At 38.8% G+C, this 19444-nt stretch overlaps 1 protein-coding gene across 2 annotated transcripts in view; it reads left to right on the forward strand.

Moving 5' to 3' along the window:
• Positions 1-19444, forward strand: part of LOC121320705 (cytoplasmic protein NCK2-like) — a 66033-nt gene that overhangs the window by 35174 nt on the left and 11415 nt on the right. For both annotated transcript variants that reach the window (XM_041259279.1, XM_041259280.1), the window contains exon 2: positions 11763-12004. In XM_041259279.1, coding sequence (XP_041115213.1) covers positions 11779-12004 — 226 coding nt within the window. In that variant the 5' untranslated portion in view covers positions 11763-11778. The remainder of the gene's footprint in view (positions 1-11762; positions 12005-19444) is intronic.

Genomic DNA, 19444 nt, shown 5'->3' on the forward strand with positions numbered 1-19444 from the left:
AAATGTAAAAAAAAAAATAATAATAATTAAAACAATACACCTTATGTAAACAGTTGTAGCAACACATGGAAACATGTAACACAATAAAGTAAAAAGGTCCTTAGGTGCCCTTTAATGATACTCCACTTTGTTTCTGAAAGTACTAAAAGCTAGCATAAAGCAAGACCATCAATTGGCTTTCTGTAAGTGTTAGCTTGTACATTAACAATATACAAGCAAATTGTAATATCCACTGTAAAAAACACACCACCTTGTTTTAATATTAAATGCAGTGTGTGATTCTGGAATCCCACCAAGGTTCAGAGGATCTGTGGTTGCATGTACAGGATCAGTTATTTTGCAGTGAAAATGTTACAAAGGTAAATAAAACAAGCTAAAATTGGATTTTAATACCAACAGGACTGCATCCTTTTAAGCAGTACAACTGCTAATTGGGATGACCTCTAAATTATTTGGGGTGTTTGCTTTGTTTGGCAGAAGGTTTTTCTTACAAACACTGGTCAGCTGTATCTTTGTGAACCCAGGATCATCAAATCCCTCCAGAGACAACACTTGTGACATTGGATATGAGCCATTGGCAGCAAAGGGCCATTAGTTTTGTTGGTCTTCTTTCGTTTGGAATTACTTAGAAACCTTATACCTGCTGCAGTTACTACCTTTCAGATTTTCTGTTTTATGAGTACAACCTTGTTGTTATTCACAGATCTGTTGTAATACTAGAAGCTCAGAGATCATACTGGTTTACTGTGTGTGTTTCACCTCAGTCCGTTTACTTTGTACAATAGCGAAAAAAATAAATAACTACCGTACTGTGTGTGCTTTTGCTTCAGTGTCTGGTGTTTTTACTCTCTAAATACAAGGGTGCTACTATCCTTTGCAACAGCTGTGTAGCTTTTCCCCCATGACATGACATTTACATCCTGTTGAAAATCACATTTGTAATGTAATATTGTTAGTGTTTATTGGGAAGTTTTGCCCTAATGTAAATCTTGTAGTTCTGGTTTTGTGCTTTCGTTTTACATTATTACATTATCTGTACTCGTTGCTGGGGGGTTAAGTTGTAATTGTGACTGGTAAAATTCCAGCCTGTATAGCTGTGTTTCTGCAAATTCTTTCCCATATAGCCCACAGTTTGTTTGTTGTTTTTTTTTTTTTTTTTTATAAACTGCTTTCATTGCTTTCATCAAAGCATCTTATCCCAGCAGTTAAGCAACCGTCCATGTCCGCAGCATTTCCCTTGATTAGCTGTCTGGGATGCTTGCCATGTCCTTAACTCTAGAATACTGTCAAAGTCAGCAAAATGTGCTAATTTAGAGAAACATTCAATTTAAAAAAATATCTGTAATATCCTGAAAAATAATTAAAGCAGAATGAAATATAATCTGTTAAAACTGAACATCCAAATTGTAGGAACCGGTTCCACAAATAAGGTTGTTTTCAAATTGAATTCTGTCAGCTTACGTATTTCAGAACTGAAAAGTAGGCAGCTCAGTTTATTCAAGGTCTCCATTCCATATTTAAATGAAGTTCAGTTAAATTCAAGCTTCCAATTTAATTCACTGACCAAGCCTCTTTCCTTGAAAGAACGTGACAGTTTGTATTTTTCAGGTTTTATGCAAATGCTCACTCACCTTCAGGGTACAAAGGCCAGCAGCGTGCTGTGTTTGATCCTCAAGATCTGTGAAACTGAATAATCGGAATGGGAAATAATTAAGAATTGTCAAGCTTCTCTTGAGTGAAGCTTAACTGCTTGCCAGCATAGCTTTAATAATTCAGTTTAAAATAAAATTCCATGTAAAATGCGAGCTCCAGTTTTGAACATAATTTATATTAGTTGAACATTGTTGTAAATAGGTCAATTTCAAATCATAGGAAGGATAGGAGAGCAGGTAGCTCTGAAACTCAAAATGTTTCCAAGAAACAGTACAATCCATTAATCTGTTTGTAAAATGCTCTTTACTCAAAAAAAAAAAAAAAAAAATAGATTTTTTTTTTTTTTTTTTTAAATAAGCTTCCACTAACACCATTGTGTAAGCCTGACAGAAACTGTTTTTTTTTCTTCCCTCATGAAAGTATACAGCTGAGAAAATGTAAATAGATTTATAACTCCTTCCAACTACAGATCTCTATACAGGTATGGAAATAGCATGTCTTACATGTTGCTTAATGCCGGGCTGACACTGCACGATTTTTGCTGATAATTTCTTAAAATCTGGGACAAATTGAGGTTGTCGGGGACAAAATGGTCGATACGTGTGAGAGGGTCTACGAAGCCCCGTTAATATCTTCTGCGATCTCCCGACGCTCTTACGACGTTCCGACAAATTTCTAACATGTCAGAAAACTTTAGTCCCCGACAAAGCAATTCATGAAGTGTGTGAGGGGCTACGGGCCGATTTCTTGACGAATGCTGCCAGCAGCCAATAGTGCAAGCTAGCAACAATTGCGACAAAGAGAAAGTTGTGCCCCTCTTTGACATAAGTGGCATTTCCTATCATGATCGCTCATTGAAGGTGCCTGGTAAGTAAATAATTGTTATAACTTGTTAACGCCGAAGCAGATACTGTGTGTGATAGTGTGTGCTCTCCTGGCAATCAATTTCTACAGTCACTCGTATTCAATATCCCTTTCAAATCCCTGCTGTATGCTTGTATTGCTAATTTATTCAAAATACGAGGAGGAGGGGTGCGCGTCTGTGTGTGTGAGAAATAGAGAGAATGTAGATTACGTTGTTGCATATTTAAACCTATAACAAACTTGTAGTCGCCTACTATTAAGGTTGTATTCTAGTCTGTTCAAAAGTGCAACACTCGCTCGTAATACAAAATATTTATTAGTTTAAAAGTCTTCAAATTATTCATTAGAATTTAGTATTAATGTGTAGTGATGTGATTAATAGTAATGATGTAGTGTGTGTAGCTTGCAATCCCTGATCTACAGTGAGAAATCGTAGCTCAATCAGAAGTGTGAGTGGCGCTGCGTCTCTCGAGTGCAAAAATCGTGCAGTGCAAGCCTGGCTTAAGTGTTGAAATAGTTCATTATACTGTGTTATCCACACTTTTCACCTGGAAACCAAACAAAACCCTCAAAATGTCCTACCTTGAGAAAACAGATGTTACAAGAGGAAAAAACAAGGGCATCTGCAGCTGCTTTTGAAGAAGCATTGGAATGATTTGCATGTAAGAACATAAGAACATAAGAAAGTTTACAAACGAGAGGAGGCCATTCGGCCCATCTTGCTCGTTTGGTTGTTAGTAGCTTATTGATCCCAAAATCTCATCAAGCAGCTTCTTGAAGGATCCCAGGGTGTCAGCTTCAACAACATTACTGGGGAGTTGATTCCAGACCCTCACAATTCTCTGTGTAAAAAAGTGTCTCCTATTTTCTGTTCTGAATGCCCCTTTTTCTAAACTCCATTTGTGACCCCTGGTCCTTGTTTCTTTTTTCAGGCTGAAAAAGTCCCTTGCGTCGACACTGTCAATACCTTTTAGAATTTTGAATGCTTGAATTAGGTCGCCACGTAGTCGTCTTTGTTCAAGACTGAACAGATTCAATTCTTTTAGCCTGTCTGCATATGACATGCCTTTTAAGCCCGGAATAATTCTGGTCGCTCTTCTTTGCACTCTTTCTAGAGCAGCAATATCTTTTTTATAGCGAGGTGACCAGAACTGCACACAATATTCAAGATGAGGTCTTACAAGTGCATTGTACAGTTTTAACATTACTTCCCTTGATTTAAATTCAACACTTTTCACAATGTATCCGAGTATCTTGTTAGCCTTTTTTATAGCTTCCCCACATTGCCTAGATGAAGACATTTCTGAGTCAACAAAAACTCCTAGGTCTTTTTCATAGATTCCTTCTCCAATTTCAATATCTCCCATATGATATTTATAATGTACATTTTTATTTCCTGCGTGCAGTACCTTACACTTTTCTCTATTAAATGTCATTTGCCATGTATCTGCCCAGTTCTGAATCTTGTCTAGATCATTTTGAATGACCTTTGCTGCTGCAACAGTGTTTGCCACTCCTCCTACTTTTGTGTCGTCTGCAAATTTAACAAGTTTGCTTACTATACCAGAATCTAAATCATTAATGTAGATTAGGAATAGCAGAGGACCTAATACTGATCCCTGTGGTACACCGCTGGTTACCACACTCCATTCTGAGGTTTTTCCTCTAATCAGTACTTTCTGTTTTCTACATGTTAACCACTCCCTAATCCATGTACATGTGTTTCCTTGAATCCCAACTGCGTTCAGTTTGAGAATTAATCTTTTGTGCGGGACTTTGTCAAAAGCTTTCTGGAAATCTAAATAAACCATGTCATATGCTTTGCAATTATCCATTATCGATGTTGCATCCTCAAAAAAATCAAGCAAGTTAGTTAGACACGATCTCCCTTTCCTAAAACCATGTTGACTGTCTCCCAGTACCCTGTTACCATATAGGTAATTTTCCATTTTGGATCTTATTATAGTTTCCATAAGTTTGCATATAATAGAAGTCAGGCTTACTGGTCTGTAGTTACCTGGTTCAGTTTTGTTTCCCTTTTTGTGGATCGGTATTACGTTTGCAATTTTCCAGTCTGTCGGTACAACCCCTGTGTCAAGAGACTGCTGCATGATCTTGGTTAGCGGTTTGTAAATTACTTCTTTCATTTCTTTGAGTACTACTGGGAGGATCTCATCCGGCCCAGGGGATTTGTTTATTTTAAGAGCTCCTAGTCCCTTTAACACTTCTGCCTCAGTTATGCTAAAGTTATTTAAAACTGGATAGGAACTGGATGACATGTGGGGCATGTTGTCAGTATCTTCCTTTGTAAAAACTTGTGAAAAGTAATCATTTAACATATTTGCTATTTTTTTTTTCTTCCTCTACGATTTTGCCATTTGTATCTCTTAAACATTTAATCTCCTCTTTGAATGTTCTCTTGCTGTTGTAATATTGGAAAAACATTTTGGAATTGGTTTTAGCTCCCTTAGCAATGTTCATTTCTATTTCTCTCTTGGCCTTTCTAACTTCCTTTTTGACTTGCATTTGCAGTTCTGTGTACTCTTTCTGTGTACTTTCTTTTTGGTCCTTTTTTAATGCTCTGTAAAGTGCCTTTTTTTGCTGAATATTTTTTTTAATTGATCTATTAAACCATTTTGGCAATTTAGTTTTACATTTAGATTTGTCTACTTTAGGGATGTAATTGTTTTGCGCCTCTAGTACTACATTTTTGAAGAACAACCATCCTTCTTCTGTGGGTGTTTTCTCTATTTTACTCCAATCTACTTCTGTTAGTCTCTGTTTCATGCCTTCATAGTTTGCTTTTCTAAAATTGTAAACCTTAGCTTTAGTCTTTACTTTTGAGGATTTAAAAAACACTTCAAATGAGACCATGTTGTGGTCTGAGTTTGCCAGTGGTTCTCTGACCTCTGTTTTAGTTATTCTATCTTCGTTATTTGAAAAGACTAAATCAAGGCATGCCTCCCCTCTAGTGGGTGCCTTCACAAATTGTGTTAGGAAGCAGTCATTTGTCATTTCCACCATTTCTATTTCATCCTTCGCGCTACCCACCGGGTTTTCCCATTTTATTTGGGGGAAGTTGAAATCCCCCATTAGTATGGCTTCTCCTTTGCTACACACATTTCTAATGTCATTGTATAACAGATTATTGTGCTCACCGTCTGAATCTGGCGGTCTATAGCATGCTCCTATTATTATGCCTTTTGAATTTTTGTCTGTTATTCTGACCCATATTGATTCTGTTTTATTTTCTTTGTCCAGGTTTAACACCTGGGCTTCAAGACTGTTTCTTATGTATAGCGCTACCCCTCCTCCTCTTCTGTCCTGCCTGTCTTTCCTATACAGTGTATACCCACAAATATTATATTCGTCCCCATCACTCTCAGATAACCACGTTTCTGTAACACCTATCACATCATAGTTACCTGTTAGTGCAGTAGCTTCAAGTTCTAGAATTTTGTTTCTGATACTTCTAGCATTTAGATAAATACATTTAATGGTTGTCTTACCTGAGTTGTTGTTCTTGTTTTGATGCGGTCTCCCTTCTGTTTTTTTGTTGATTTCTCCCCCCTTCCTTTCTAGTTTAAATGCTTCCGAACCTGCTCGAGGATCTTTTCTCCAAGTAGACTAGTTCCCTTGTTATTTAAATGCAGTCCATCCCGTCTATACAGATAGTCCTCATTGTAGAATGTGGTCCAATGATCAAGATAGGTGAAGCCTTCCCGTGTGCACCACGTCTTCAACCATTGGTTTTGATTTATTATTTCCAGCTGTCCATATGGTCCTTTGCAAGGTGCGGGTAGTATACCAGAAAATACCACAGTTTTGGTTTTCTCTTTTAATTTCCTTCCTAGCTCTCTGAATTTGTTTTGCAGGGATTTTGGTCTGTCTCTTCCAATGTTGTTTGTACCGATGTGGACGACTACTACCGGGTCGTCTCCTGTTCGTTCTAGGAGCCTGTCCACGTTTTCAGTGATGTGCTTGACCGAGGCTCCCGGAAGGCAGCACACTGTTGTAGTAAGGGGGTCCAAACTGCGAATTGAACTTGCTGTGTTTCTCAATATGGAGTCCCCAACAATCATGACCTCCCTTCTTTTTACTGTCTTGTCACCACTGTCAATAGGGTCCTGGATGTTGTTCCTTTCATTCTCTTGTTGTTGGTTCTGCTCATCACAATTCTGAAGTGACTCAAATCTGTTGGTTGTTTTGATTTCTGGTGGTTGTGTTTGACGAAGTTTCTTTTTTTCCCTGCTTCTGCCTACCTGAACCCAGCTGTTCTGACCTTCTATCTCCCTGGTGGCTTTCAGTCTGTTAGGGGTGATGCAGACTTCCATGAATTGTGGGTGTGCCAGTTCCTCAAGATCTTGTTGCTGTCTCACTTCTTCCAGCTCCATTTCTAGCATGCTTACTAGTTTATGCAAATCCTGGATCGCGCGGCACTTTACGCACACTTGGTTTAGCTCCGCTGGGTTTTCTCGGATTTCCCACATCAAGCAGGTGTCACAGATTACTGGCTTGAAGACCATGTTGAGGTTTTTTTTTTTTGAAGTTTAGTTTCTTCTGCAGCCGTCAACCTGCTTTCAAACTGCTTCGAAACTGCTCTGTACTTTTCCACGCTGTACTTCTCCCACTCGCTGTCGCTTCCACTCGCTGTCGCTGGGAAGACTGCCTCGTTTAACTGCGTTGTTCTGCTGTGCTGTCGGCTCCTCCCCTCGCCCGTGTCTCAAAACGGCGCTGAATTTGAATCAGCTGCTCCGAGTTTCAGCTTGTTTGTTATCAGAAAAACACACGCGGCTGTGTTTCCCCAATGTCCTCTGTTTTCTGATTAAAGCAATTCAAGATGCAATTTCTCCTTTCTGCTTCGAAACTGCTCTGTACTTTTCCACGCTGTACTTCTCCCACTCACTGTCGCTTCCACTCGCTGTCGCTGGGAAGACTGCCTCGTTTAACTGCGTTGTTCTGCTGTGCTGTCGGCTCCTCCCCTCGCCCGTGTCTCAAAACGGCGCTGAATTTGAATCAGCTGCTCCGAGTTTCAGCTTGTTTGTTATCAGAAAAACACACGCGGCTGTGTTTCCCCAATGTCCTCTGTTTTCTGATTAAAGCAATTCAAGATGCAATTTCTCCTTTCTGCTTCGAAACTGCTCTGTACTTTTCCACGCTGTACTTCTCCCACTCACTGTCGCTTCCACTCGCTGTCGCTGGGAAGACTGCCTCGTTTAACTCTTGACTGATTATAGGTTTTCAAACTGCCTATTGCTGTTGCTGACATCAGAAGTTTGAGATATATGTGTTGCATACAAGTATAGGAAAGATTTAATATGCTGTTATGTTTCTGGTCAGAATTTATATTTAGCAGTCAGATTGAAATCTGCAAGATTAGAAAAATAAGTAAAGTACTGGAAAGCTTTGGATCATGGACATGACATCATTATGCTAGTGCATAATTATCCATTTCATATGTACGATCACATGATGTATACTGAAGTGCGTTTTGAACAGTTTTAACACCATTCTCTAAATCCTGTGATCTTACTTGATCTGCTTCTATTTTAAGATTGTTAGTAAGACAGTGCTATGTTTAGGCAGTTTTCTTATGTTTTATAACTATAGACTGTTTAAATAATAGACGGGTATGCATTTAAAGTCTGTGACTACATACTGTTTCTACTTAGAAGGTGTGTATTTGCATGCTGTAAAATATGTTTCTTGATCTCTGCAACTCACTTTAGTGCTCACCTGAGACCATATTTAAATATCAATAACTATAAAAAATGGAGGCAATTTACTGTACTAAGCATTACATTTAATTTTAAAATGTTATGCTCTATTCTCATCTAACAACTGCTCAGCTGTAGCCCAAAGACCTGGCTGGTAAATTCAACTTGTCTGTTCCTGCATCCCAATTCAGCCCTGCTTGATGGTCCTTCTTGAGAGCTGTTCTTATGCTTTAATTTAAGGATTTTGATTAGCAAGTCTTTTGGGCTTTGGGGTTGAAACTGCCGCTAGTATCTTGAAATTGTACTTCTTTTTCAGACAGCTAAGCAGCACTCCAGATAGGATTACAGTATGCATAGAGATTTGTCGCAGAGTATGTTTAGTGTGATGAGGCTTTATCAGCGGCTGTAAACGGAGCTGAGGCACATTCATGCAGTTCCAGTAATTCCAGTAGTTACAGTATGTAGCAGGGCTTGCTAGAGAGCAGTCCCAAATCCTGGGAAATCGCAGTGGCAGTGCAATTGCACTCTACTGTAGGAGGCTTTCTATTTTCTTTAGCTTTTTGTTTGATTGCTTGATTTTCTCTGTAAACAGCTTTTGTCAGTACAGCTAATGCTCTAATCTAAATCCATAATGAGCTTAGTACTGTAGCTGCTGTATTTGAATCTTACTAAATTTGCTGTATGTCACTGCCCAATGTGATGTAATTAATTTGATTTCTGCTTTTAAGGATGTAAAGTAAAATTAATCTAACACTTTAAATAACTGTTTTTGATAAAGGGTCTGATTTTACAAATGTAAGCACGACTTAGGCCCTGTCCTCACTGTACCTTTAAACCGTATTAGTTGCCTTTAAACCATCTTAAAAGTGCTAAATACGGTTAGCATCCACACTACGCAGCCTTTAATACTGTACTTGAGAACCGTACTCGAGACCAGCTCAGCCAACTGTCCAAACAGATTAGAAAAGTGTTCTCTATTTTAGACCTCTGAGGTGCCTGTCCAAAGATGATAAAATGTATTTGATATGCATAGTTTAAGAGGTTTTATGTCTTTGTGGAAAGTTTTGGTTTGGTCTAATATGGATGGTAGTTTATAGAAGGTATTCTGTGGTTATCAGCTGTACTGTATAATGCTTCTAACTGGCCTGTATACAATGTTGTATTGTACTGACATGCATGCAAGACATTTAGGCTGTAGTGACTGACATTCTGGCAATTCACAGTCAATACTTCACTATCACTGTTCATGTAAAATGTTATCAGTCACAAAACACCATTTGGGAAAACAGTGCAAACCGTTTTGCTGCCTGAGTCTAACAGGGCTTGATGTCGTTTATAACCTCCTACTGCTACAGTCAGTAGCAAGAGCCTTCCTAATGTATTTGACTCACAGAGTGACATGAAGGTATAACTATTATTGGTATAAGGTGGCTTGAAAAAGTGCACATGATTGATTTCCATTACATGAGAGTAGGTGTTAAAACTTCATGCTGATATTGGACTTGGCTCTTGCCAAGATAAGCACCAACTAAGACATAGCTTCTTTTACTGTAAACTAATGTGATCAACCCGGTTTCCTTCCATCTGATGATGTAGATTTCCTTCTGCCTGGTTTTGATGGCTGGCAATGCTGGCTCCAGGGATCAGCACACACGACGGCTGCAATGCTGGCTCCTGGGATCAACCACTGAGTGGCCTCCCTAGCTCATCAGCATGACAACCGTCTGGACTGAGCTGAGTAGGATACTTCTCTGGTGTCTTCAGTTGGGCACCTTCCATCCTTGGTGTCTCGGCAAATAGCCCACAACCCCTTAAGAGGGCTCGACAGTGATTCTAACATCCAAGCATCACCCTGTGTCCCCCACTCGGCTAAGCCTAGCTTACTTACCTTCCTTTACATTGATTTTGCTTTCTTTCTACAATGCTTGAGGTCCCCAAACAGAATCTTTTCGGCTCAACCACAGCCAGTTGCTGCTTCTCTCTGCTGCTTCAGATAAGTTCTTCACTATGCGTCTCAACTTTTGACCACTGAATCCGATGTCTCTGAGAAACTAAACTTTGAAAGAATGTAGTAAACAGACACTGATAAATGTTGCTTTCCTGTACAATTGAACATGATAATAGTACACTAGCTTTATGCTCATTGAAAACCTGGAGTGTAAAGCAATAGTAGTCTTATTTCCATCCCTGATCCAACCTGTACTCTTACTGTAATCTAGTATTTCATTGGAAGAAAGCCAGAAAGGTGAATAAAGCCTTCCAGGATGTCGGTGATAGTGGAGTTTGCGTGTCAGCAAGCTCCTTGTATAAAAAACCTACAGTGACAACAGTGCTTTGTGGAGTGGAAGTGGGAAGATGAGTGAAAAAGAAACACTTCACAGGTTCTGCTGTTCCAGGCTGGACAGCTGCTCTAACCCTTACTGGTACCTACACTTCAGCACCAATGCAATAATCTAGGTCTCTCTCTTTATTTCATATGGTATCATAGCCTTTGGCCCTTCATTAGCTGTCCATCTCCAGCCATGTCAGAACGATTGAGAAGCAGCGTGCTGACTGGCTCAGGAGCTGAAAGTGTCCTGTCACAGCACTATTTGCGGGTGACATGGAAACTGCAGTGGAGAGAGTAAGCACTTTTGAAAGGCATTTTTTTCCCTCCCGACTGCTGTTTGTAGCTTTTAAAATGCATTACTAGCCCTTCTGCTGTCTACACATTGAAAATCCATTGAGCACATTATTACATTGAAACTGTTTTTGTGTGTATGTGTGTGTGTGTGTTCATCGTATGTGTATAAAAGGGTTGACAGCACGGACTGTGGCTTTTATTTACAAGAGAAGAAAAAGGTAACAACACATTAAACCACGCTGAACCTGTTTTGAAACCAGAACAATTAAAGTAGCATCATAAAATGTTGATATCAGTACATTTTTTAAATCTTAAGAAAATATCATTTTAAGCATATATATATATATATATAAATATCAAGCATATATATATATATATATAAAATGGAGGGCGAACTGTCTAATCCACTGATAATTACATATTCAGCCAGATTTGATTAGAGTTGCAGTAAATGCACTTCAAATGAGAGAAACTGTTTGACTAAAGGCTGTTCTCTGGGGTGCTTGAATCTAGGTTGAAAACTGTTTCTAATCAGGCCAATCACTAAGCAGAATCACTGCATCTCTTACTGGCCATTGCTGCTGTCCATGATTGGTTCTGTAGTGAGATGTGCACAAACACAAATGATCCAAATCCTGACTATTTTAAATGTTTTAACAGCAAACTTTAAACCATGCACCGTTTGGGTTACTGGTAGTAAATTGTAATTAAGCTGATAGGCAGGAAACGCAGCATTCTGATTAGCTTGTGACATGATTTTTTTGCAGTTCATTTCTGACAGAGTGGATTTCTGCTTTAGGTACCTATTTAATTGCTGATACAGACTGGGATAATATTAATTTATTTGCAGTGCTTTTTTGTGTATTGCTCTAACCATGGACTATCTGCTCTGTCTTTCTTGACAGAAGGACTCCATGAAAGATGACAGAAGAGGTTATTGTTATAGCCAAGTGGGATTACACAGCGCAACAGGACCAAGAACTTGACATCAAGAAAAATGAGAGGCTGTGGCTTCTCGACGACTCGAAAACGTGGTGGAGGGTAAGGAACACGTCCAATAAGACGGGCTACGTGCCATCAAACTACGTGGAGCGCAAGAACAGCTTGAAGAAAGGATCCCTTGTAAAAAACCTTAAAGACACACTAGGTAAGCCTGATGTGGTCATGAAAGCATATAGTGATGCTCTTTACTCGGGTATAGCAGATCCAGACTATGGTGGCATTGATTTATTTAGGGGGCATGGTTGGCTTCATAGATGGCTTTTCCACTTAGAGACCTGCATTCAAATCCTGCCTAAATCATGGCTTTGGAGTCTACCATGGGAAAAGCATGGTATGACCATGGATCTTATCCAGCAAGCATAGGCAATATGGACATGAAATAATTTGTGCCCAATTCAAAATGCCTGATCCATATGAGCCTCCTGAAGGTTTATCTTCTCACCTGTTTTATCTTTCTCTCTATTCAACAGTGTTGGTGAAATTGCATGTAAATCTTTTGTTAAAACACAAATATGTCATATTCAGTGGACAAGGTGAAGTGATATTTATTTCCACCACTGTACAGTGCAACACACTGGGAAGAATTACACTTTTATTTACACTATACATGCAACCTGACTAATCTGCTTAAAGGTGAGTATTAATGTAATAAAGGGATATAGAGGTGTCCCATACAGCATATATCTGGCTTGGTTTTGGTTTGTTTTTATGTTGAAATATATTTAAATGCAATGTGACATGTCTGCTAAACCTGGCATTGGACATGGTATGTAAATGATATTATACAGTAATTATGATGATGCATTAAAACAAGCAGTATATGACAAGCTCCAGAAGGGGTGTAATGTGTGTTTCTTATGCGTGTTGTCCCAATCAGTGTTTCTAATGTGTGACTAATAATATCCTTCCCGTTTCCCTGGATGCTGACTGCAAACTCCCCAAAGTATAGATTTTCAATTTTGGGAGATATGTACTGTAAATCACTGGAGTAACTAACTCACAAGTAGAGTTCCAATACTACAATGTGCCTTTCAGAAGCATATAAATACAATTTAGAAATGCAGTGGGGGATCTATCTACCATTTCAGATTTGAATGCAAAAAAGTCAACACAGAAACATGCCATGTAAATTGGCCTTCAGTCCACCTATCAGAAAACTACGAGAATGTTTCAGAAGTTTACACGTGATACACTGTTTACTTTTGTGCAAATTATTGTGTTGAACATACTCTTGAAATAGTTACCAATGTCAGACAAAAGCTACACTTTCTGATGGTACTGTTTAAATTGCCCTCATTGCAAACCCCTTGTAAAAGCTGGCAGTGAAATGTGCATAAATCATTTGTGAAATAAAATCTGTGTCTGCAGCAAATTGTAATAAGTGAAGAGCAGGTTTGGTTTTATTATGGGCACCCATGTTTAAATGTCCTGCCACTTGAGTATTTATGACAGTAGTATAAAGCTGACCATGGCACCAGAGTATGGCTTAAGAAATAACATTTGTAATTCAGAGCCGTAAATGTTTTTAGGTCTCCAAAATCATAAATACATAATTAGAATAGAAATTTAAACACAAATGTAAGAAAGAGCATTATGTGTGTCTTAATGCTTATTTGTGTAATACAAAACTGGAGAGAAATATTGCATGGCAAGTTTGTTTGAGGTTTGTGTGTTATGCTTTTGGTCAATTAAACATTAGAAAATGGAGGTGCAAGCCTTATTGTTGATCTGAGCTGTAGCTGTAATCTTCATTAAAAAAAAAAAAAAAAATGTACTTCATCGGTTTAAGTGATATAAAAATAAAAATTAAATTTTAATTCTTAAATTCTGCAGCAAGGCTGCTTGACCTTGTAATGAAACATCCATGTTCCACAAAACAGGGTTCCAATTTAGAGATTTGTTGCACTGAAAGGAGTATTTAGGTCACAGTAAAGGAAACATTTTGTAGACCCTTATTCATCTTAATTCTGATGTCCATAAGGGGATCAAAAGATTCAGGGGGAAAAAAAAGTCAAATGTTTAAGTTTAATGAATGGAGCAAGGTATCAGAGTTTATTTGCAAGGATCGATTATGTGTGAATATAGGAAAGAGGATAGACCCACACATTTTCATGAATATAGAAAATGTGTAACTGAAAAATATATATATAGTTTGCAATTCATAAAGCTTAAACTCGTAAAATACAGCTTTGTTAACTTTAATAGTCTATATCAACATCAAACTGTATTGTATTCACAGACTTTGATAACACTTTGTAAGGAGGGCCCTGGAATTTCTTCCATACCTACCATATTAAGATTTTTTTTTTAAGCTGTGTGAATAGGAACTAATGTTTGTTCCTCTCATTGCTGTATATGATATTTTGTTGGTCAGAAATATTTAAAGTTTGTTCCATCCACTTTCCAATTCTGAATTCTCTGTGTTGTCTCCTTCAGTTTTTATGCAATTGCACATGTATATTCTCTAATACCCCAGGAGCCTGTATACACTTTTATCTTGGGCTTCCTAGAATGGGGATAAGATATGGTGAATGGGAAAGCCCTGGGAGGTTGACACTGTCTACCAGAAGTTTTTTAAATCTCAAGCTGTTGTGCGACAGCACTGTCATCCTGAAACCATCCACATCCAGCAGGCTAGTCGAAGTGCTAGTAAACACCGAGGGCCATATTAAAGAACAATTTCTTACCATGCTTTCCTATCTTATCTTTCATGGCTCGGATAGGATTTCTCCTAACTTGGTTACAGAAGCATTTCCTAAGTCAGCAGTGCCTACAATTTCCTTAGTGTCTCCCCCTAGCCTAACATTAGGAAACCCTATCTAGTGATAATTTTATTTATATATATATATATATATATATATATATATATATATATATATATATATATATATATATATATATAGTACTGTGCAAAAGTTTTAGGCAGGTGTGAAAAAATGCTGTAAAGTAAGAATGCTTTCAAAAATAGACATGTTAATAGTTTAGATTTATCAATTAACATAATGCAAAGTGAGTGAACAGAAGAAAAATCTGAATAAAATCAATATTTGGTGTGACCAACCTTTGCCTTCAAAACAACATCAATTCTTCTAGGTACACTTGCACACAGTTTTTGAAGGAACTCGGCAGGTAGGTTGGCCCAAACATCTTGGAGAACTAACGACAGTTCTTCTGTGGATTTAGGCAGCCTCAGTTACTTCTCTCTCTTCATGTAATCCCAGATAGACTCGATGATGTTGAGATCAGGGCTCTGTGGGGGCCATTCCATCACTTCCAGGACTCCTTGTTCTTCTTTACACTGAAGATAGTTCTTAATGACTTTGGCTGTATGTTTGGGGTCATTGTCTTGCTGCAGAATAAATTTGGGGCCAATCAGATGCCTCCCTGATGGTATTGCATGATGGATAAGTATCTGCCTGTACTTCTCAGCATTGAGGAGACCATTAATTCTGACCAAATTCCCAACTCCATTTGCAGAAATGCAGCCCCAAACTTGCGAGGAACCTCCACCATGCTTCACTGTTGCCTGCAGACACTCATTTGTGTACCGCTCTCCAGCACTTCGTTGAACAAACTGCCTTCTGCTACAGCCAAATATTTCAAATTTTGACTCATCAGTCCAGAGCACCTGCTGCCATTTTTCTGCACCCCAGTTCCTGTGTTTTTGTGCATAGTTGAGTCGCTTGGCCTTGTTTCCACGTCGGAGGTGTGGCTTTTTGGCCGCAAGTTTTCGATGAAGGCCACTTCTGACCAGACTTCTCCAGACAGTAGATGGGTGTACCAGGGTCCCACTGTTTTCTGCCAATTCTGAGCTGATGGCATAGACGGACATCTTCCGATTGCGAAGGGAAGTAAGCATGATGTGTCTTTCATCTGCTGCAGTAAGTTTCCTTGGCCGACCACTGCGTCTACGGTCCTCAACGTTGCCCGTTTCTTTGTGCTTCTTCAAAAGAGCTTGGACAGCACATATGGATAACTACCTTGTGTCTTGTTGCTGTGCTCAGTCTTGCCATGGTGTATGACTTTGGACAGTAAACTGTCTTCAGCAACCTCACCTTGTTAGCTGAGTTTGGCTGTTCGTCACCCAGTTTAATATCTCCTACACAGCTGTTTCTGTTTCAGTTAATGATTGTGTTTCAACCTACGTATTGAATTGATGATCATTAGCACCTGTTTGGTATAATTGTTTAATCTTACATCTGACTATATGCCTCCAACATCCCTGACTTTGTGCAAGTGTACCTAGAAGAATTGATGCTGTTTTGAAGGCAAAGGGTGGTCACACCAAATATGGATTTGATTTAGTTTTTTCTTCTGTTAACTCACTTTGCATTTAGTTAATTGATGTCTATTTTTGAAAGCATTCTTACTTTACAGCATTTTTTCACACCTGCCTAAAACTTTTGCACAGTACCGTATATATAAAATGTGTGTGTGAGCCACTGAGTATAGGTTCACTGTGTAATACAATAACATGGCAGAATCAACACAGAATACTTCATATGTTATTACTCTGTAAAGTTTCAAATATCAAAAATCATAATCACCGACAGTAACTTGTGAGTGTTTCAAACTCCAACTCCATGCTTTCCTGTACATAACACAAACCACCTCCTCGGGAGGCGTGGCTAGATCTAGACATTACACATATCCCAAATATACGTATGGATCGTTATGGTTCATTATAGAATATGCTGTATATGACCTTCAGAGGAACCTGCAGCACACCTCCAAACAAGCAGTCATTTGCTGGAATAGCACAAATAATCCCTGTATTTGGTACATGGCCATAAATAATAAAAAGAGCAAACATTAGTAGCACAGAACTTAACTTGCATATGTTTATAGCATGCTGTTTTATTACAACGGTTGTCTATCCCTCCCCAGTCAAAATGCTCTTCTTGCAGCTTGAGCAGTTTTCACTGACCACTACAGTACAAGAGTCCTCGGATCAAAAAGGTGGAACTAATATAGCGGTGAAATGTCTGCCATTATGCCCCATTGGTCCTGTTACTGTGTAGTAAATATAGGAGAGCTGCTGTGTAGTTATACTAAAAGAAGCCTAGTGTTACAGATTATTAAACCCTTGCATTACAACCCTTTTGGCAAATACCATTTCACATGCAAATAACTACTCTTGCTGTAGACCTCTGACATAATACACCAACTTGGGTTTGCTAAAAACAAATATTGACACTCGCAGTCTCGTTTTCAACCCTCTAGTTAATATTGTTTTCTTTATAAGCATCAACTGTCAATGTTAGTATAATATTAAAGGGTACACTTACTGTAAATGCTCATCTTCAGTTTGTGTTAAACCAAGGGGGATCAGAAAGAATTAATCTGGTCTACATCACCTACTGTAAGAAAGTTAATTCTGGCACAACACGAGTTTAAACAAGCTGTCAAGCCGATCGAATGTTTAAGATAACAGCCAGCGTTGTATGATAAAATCATCTGGAATCTGAACGAGTAACCTTCATTAGGTAACTGACTTCAGTGAGACATGCAAAGCTATTAGATAGGCAGGAGAATGGTTACATCTCACAATGCTGTGTATTCAAGCGAGCTTCTCAAATAATCAGGTCATCCTATGCCATGATTTATTTATTTTTGTTTTGTTGTGTCCCTGGCCGCAGTCTGAGTCTGACAGTCCCTGTGTTAGTGCTGTTGTCCTAGGACTTTTAGTTACTATGTTCAGGATCTTTGGAATTCTCTACCCAGTGTAATCACGTGTTTAGGGACGTATATATTAGATATAGGTTCAGTTGAAGATTTATGTTAATCCAAACACCTGGAACAGTGATATACAGGCAGCACTGCCACACTCATATTTTTTGTTCTAGCTTGAGAACCACTTATCCAGTTGTGATGAAACTGTGATGAAAAGTGATTTTTTTTTTTAAATCATAAATAACATCTCCACAGCTCTTGATTGACAGTTGATGCAGTTCTTGCAACTAGCTTTAGTAATTTAAAAACACACTCTGAAAAAAAATATGTGTGTGTGTGTTTTAAATCGGCTTGTTTTTGTTTGTGTGATATTTTGATTATATCTTGTTGTAACAGGGAGAGATCTGTGCTGACTCTGCTGACGTGTTCACGGGCTGCAGGAAGAGGGCGGCAGTCGTCCAACAACCGCCTGTGAGTCATGGCAGTGACACGGGGAGGTGGGAAAGTGGGTGTGTGGACTTTCCCCCTCTCTGAATGACTGAGAGGCGCGTCTTGGGAGATTGTTAGCCCTATAAATTAACGCTCTGTTGTTTCCTCAGGTCTGCCCTGTTAAAACGCGCTGAGAGTGCGGAAGCGCTGGTCAACGACCGAGAACCAGTGGGAGAGAAAGAAACGGAGGTTCAGAGCAAGATATTGAGGGCGGGGAACCCTTGGGCAGACCCCTGATGAGTGTATCAGAGCAGGCTAGTGAGCCGGCAGTGTAGGACGGTGATCCGGGTCGCAAGGGCAGCGGCGACAGGGATATCGCTGCAAAGTGCAGCACCTTTACTTTGTAGTTATTGTTACTGTTTTATTTTCCCTTTTTCTTTGTGCCTTCTGTTTTGAATTATTGTTTCGAAGCACCTGTAAGGACGCCGGTATTGTGTACCATCGCTTGGTATGCCCGCGGTTCTGTTTACCTTCGTTGGTAAATCAGACCACGGACCCACAGCGCCATCTGCGGGACTAAAGAAAAACCAGCACCCTGAAATAAAACTGGCCACCTGTGCAGTGTTGCCAAATTCACCTGTCTGTCTCCTGTGTCAGTGAATTACCCACCACCCTTCCACACTTGTGCAGATTTATTTTGTTTCATCTCAGCTGCCAGGAGAACATTTACCAGGGCAGTCCGGTTAATGTGTGTGTAATAGAATTCTTGTTGCTTCAGTAACAGTTACTATCTTTAAAACAATAAGAAGCCTGCTTATTGTTCTTTTGTAAATGTGTTGTATGTCATTTGTGAGTCACATGTTGCTCAGTGGTTTTAATATGCACCACAGTAGGTTATTTGAGTTGGACATTACAGTGAATGCAATTTAATAAACTCTTGATTTTTTAAGCACATTTTTTAAAGATAATTTACATACCAGTCTGTACACATGCAATTTTTTCAGTTTCTATTTCTTTTTACTTAACTGTTTCAGTATTCAGTTATGTACAAATGTTGAGCAGTAGATTATGATTAGGTACAAATTCTGTTTGATAATAAATTCAAATATATTCATTTATAAATACAGTATAATTAAGGTAAAAAAAAAAATGTAATCTATTTTCTAGCAATATTTTAGTGATTCCAGCATACATTCATTGACACTTTAGAGTAATATAATGTATTCTAGCAGTATCTTCCACAGGTTTATGCTTAATTTTTTTAAAAATAAATGGCTGTTTATTTGTGTGGTAGCAGGCACCAGCTTTTCTTATCTGATTAGGAAGTAATATTATTATACAGCTTCTTTAATATTCTCCGAACCGCAGAGAGGATTATTTTTGCTCACAATGTAAGGGTAGCCGCCTTCAGTAAACATCCTCTAGATCAATTCCCACACATACAGAAGCCAGTCCCTTTGCAGACGTTAAGAAGTAATGGCTG

The sequence above is a fragment of the Polyodon spathula genome, chromosome 9, assembly GCF_017654505.1.
Source record: "Polyodon spathula isolate WHYD16114869_AA chromosome 9, ASM1765450v1, whole genome shotgun sequence".
In the NCBI taxonomy this organism is placed as follows: Eukaryota; Metazoa; Chordata; class Actinopteri; order Acipenseriformes; family Polyodontidae; genus Polyodon; species Polyodon spathula.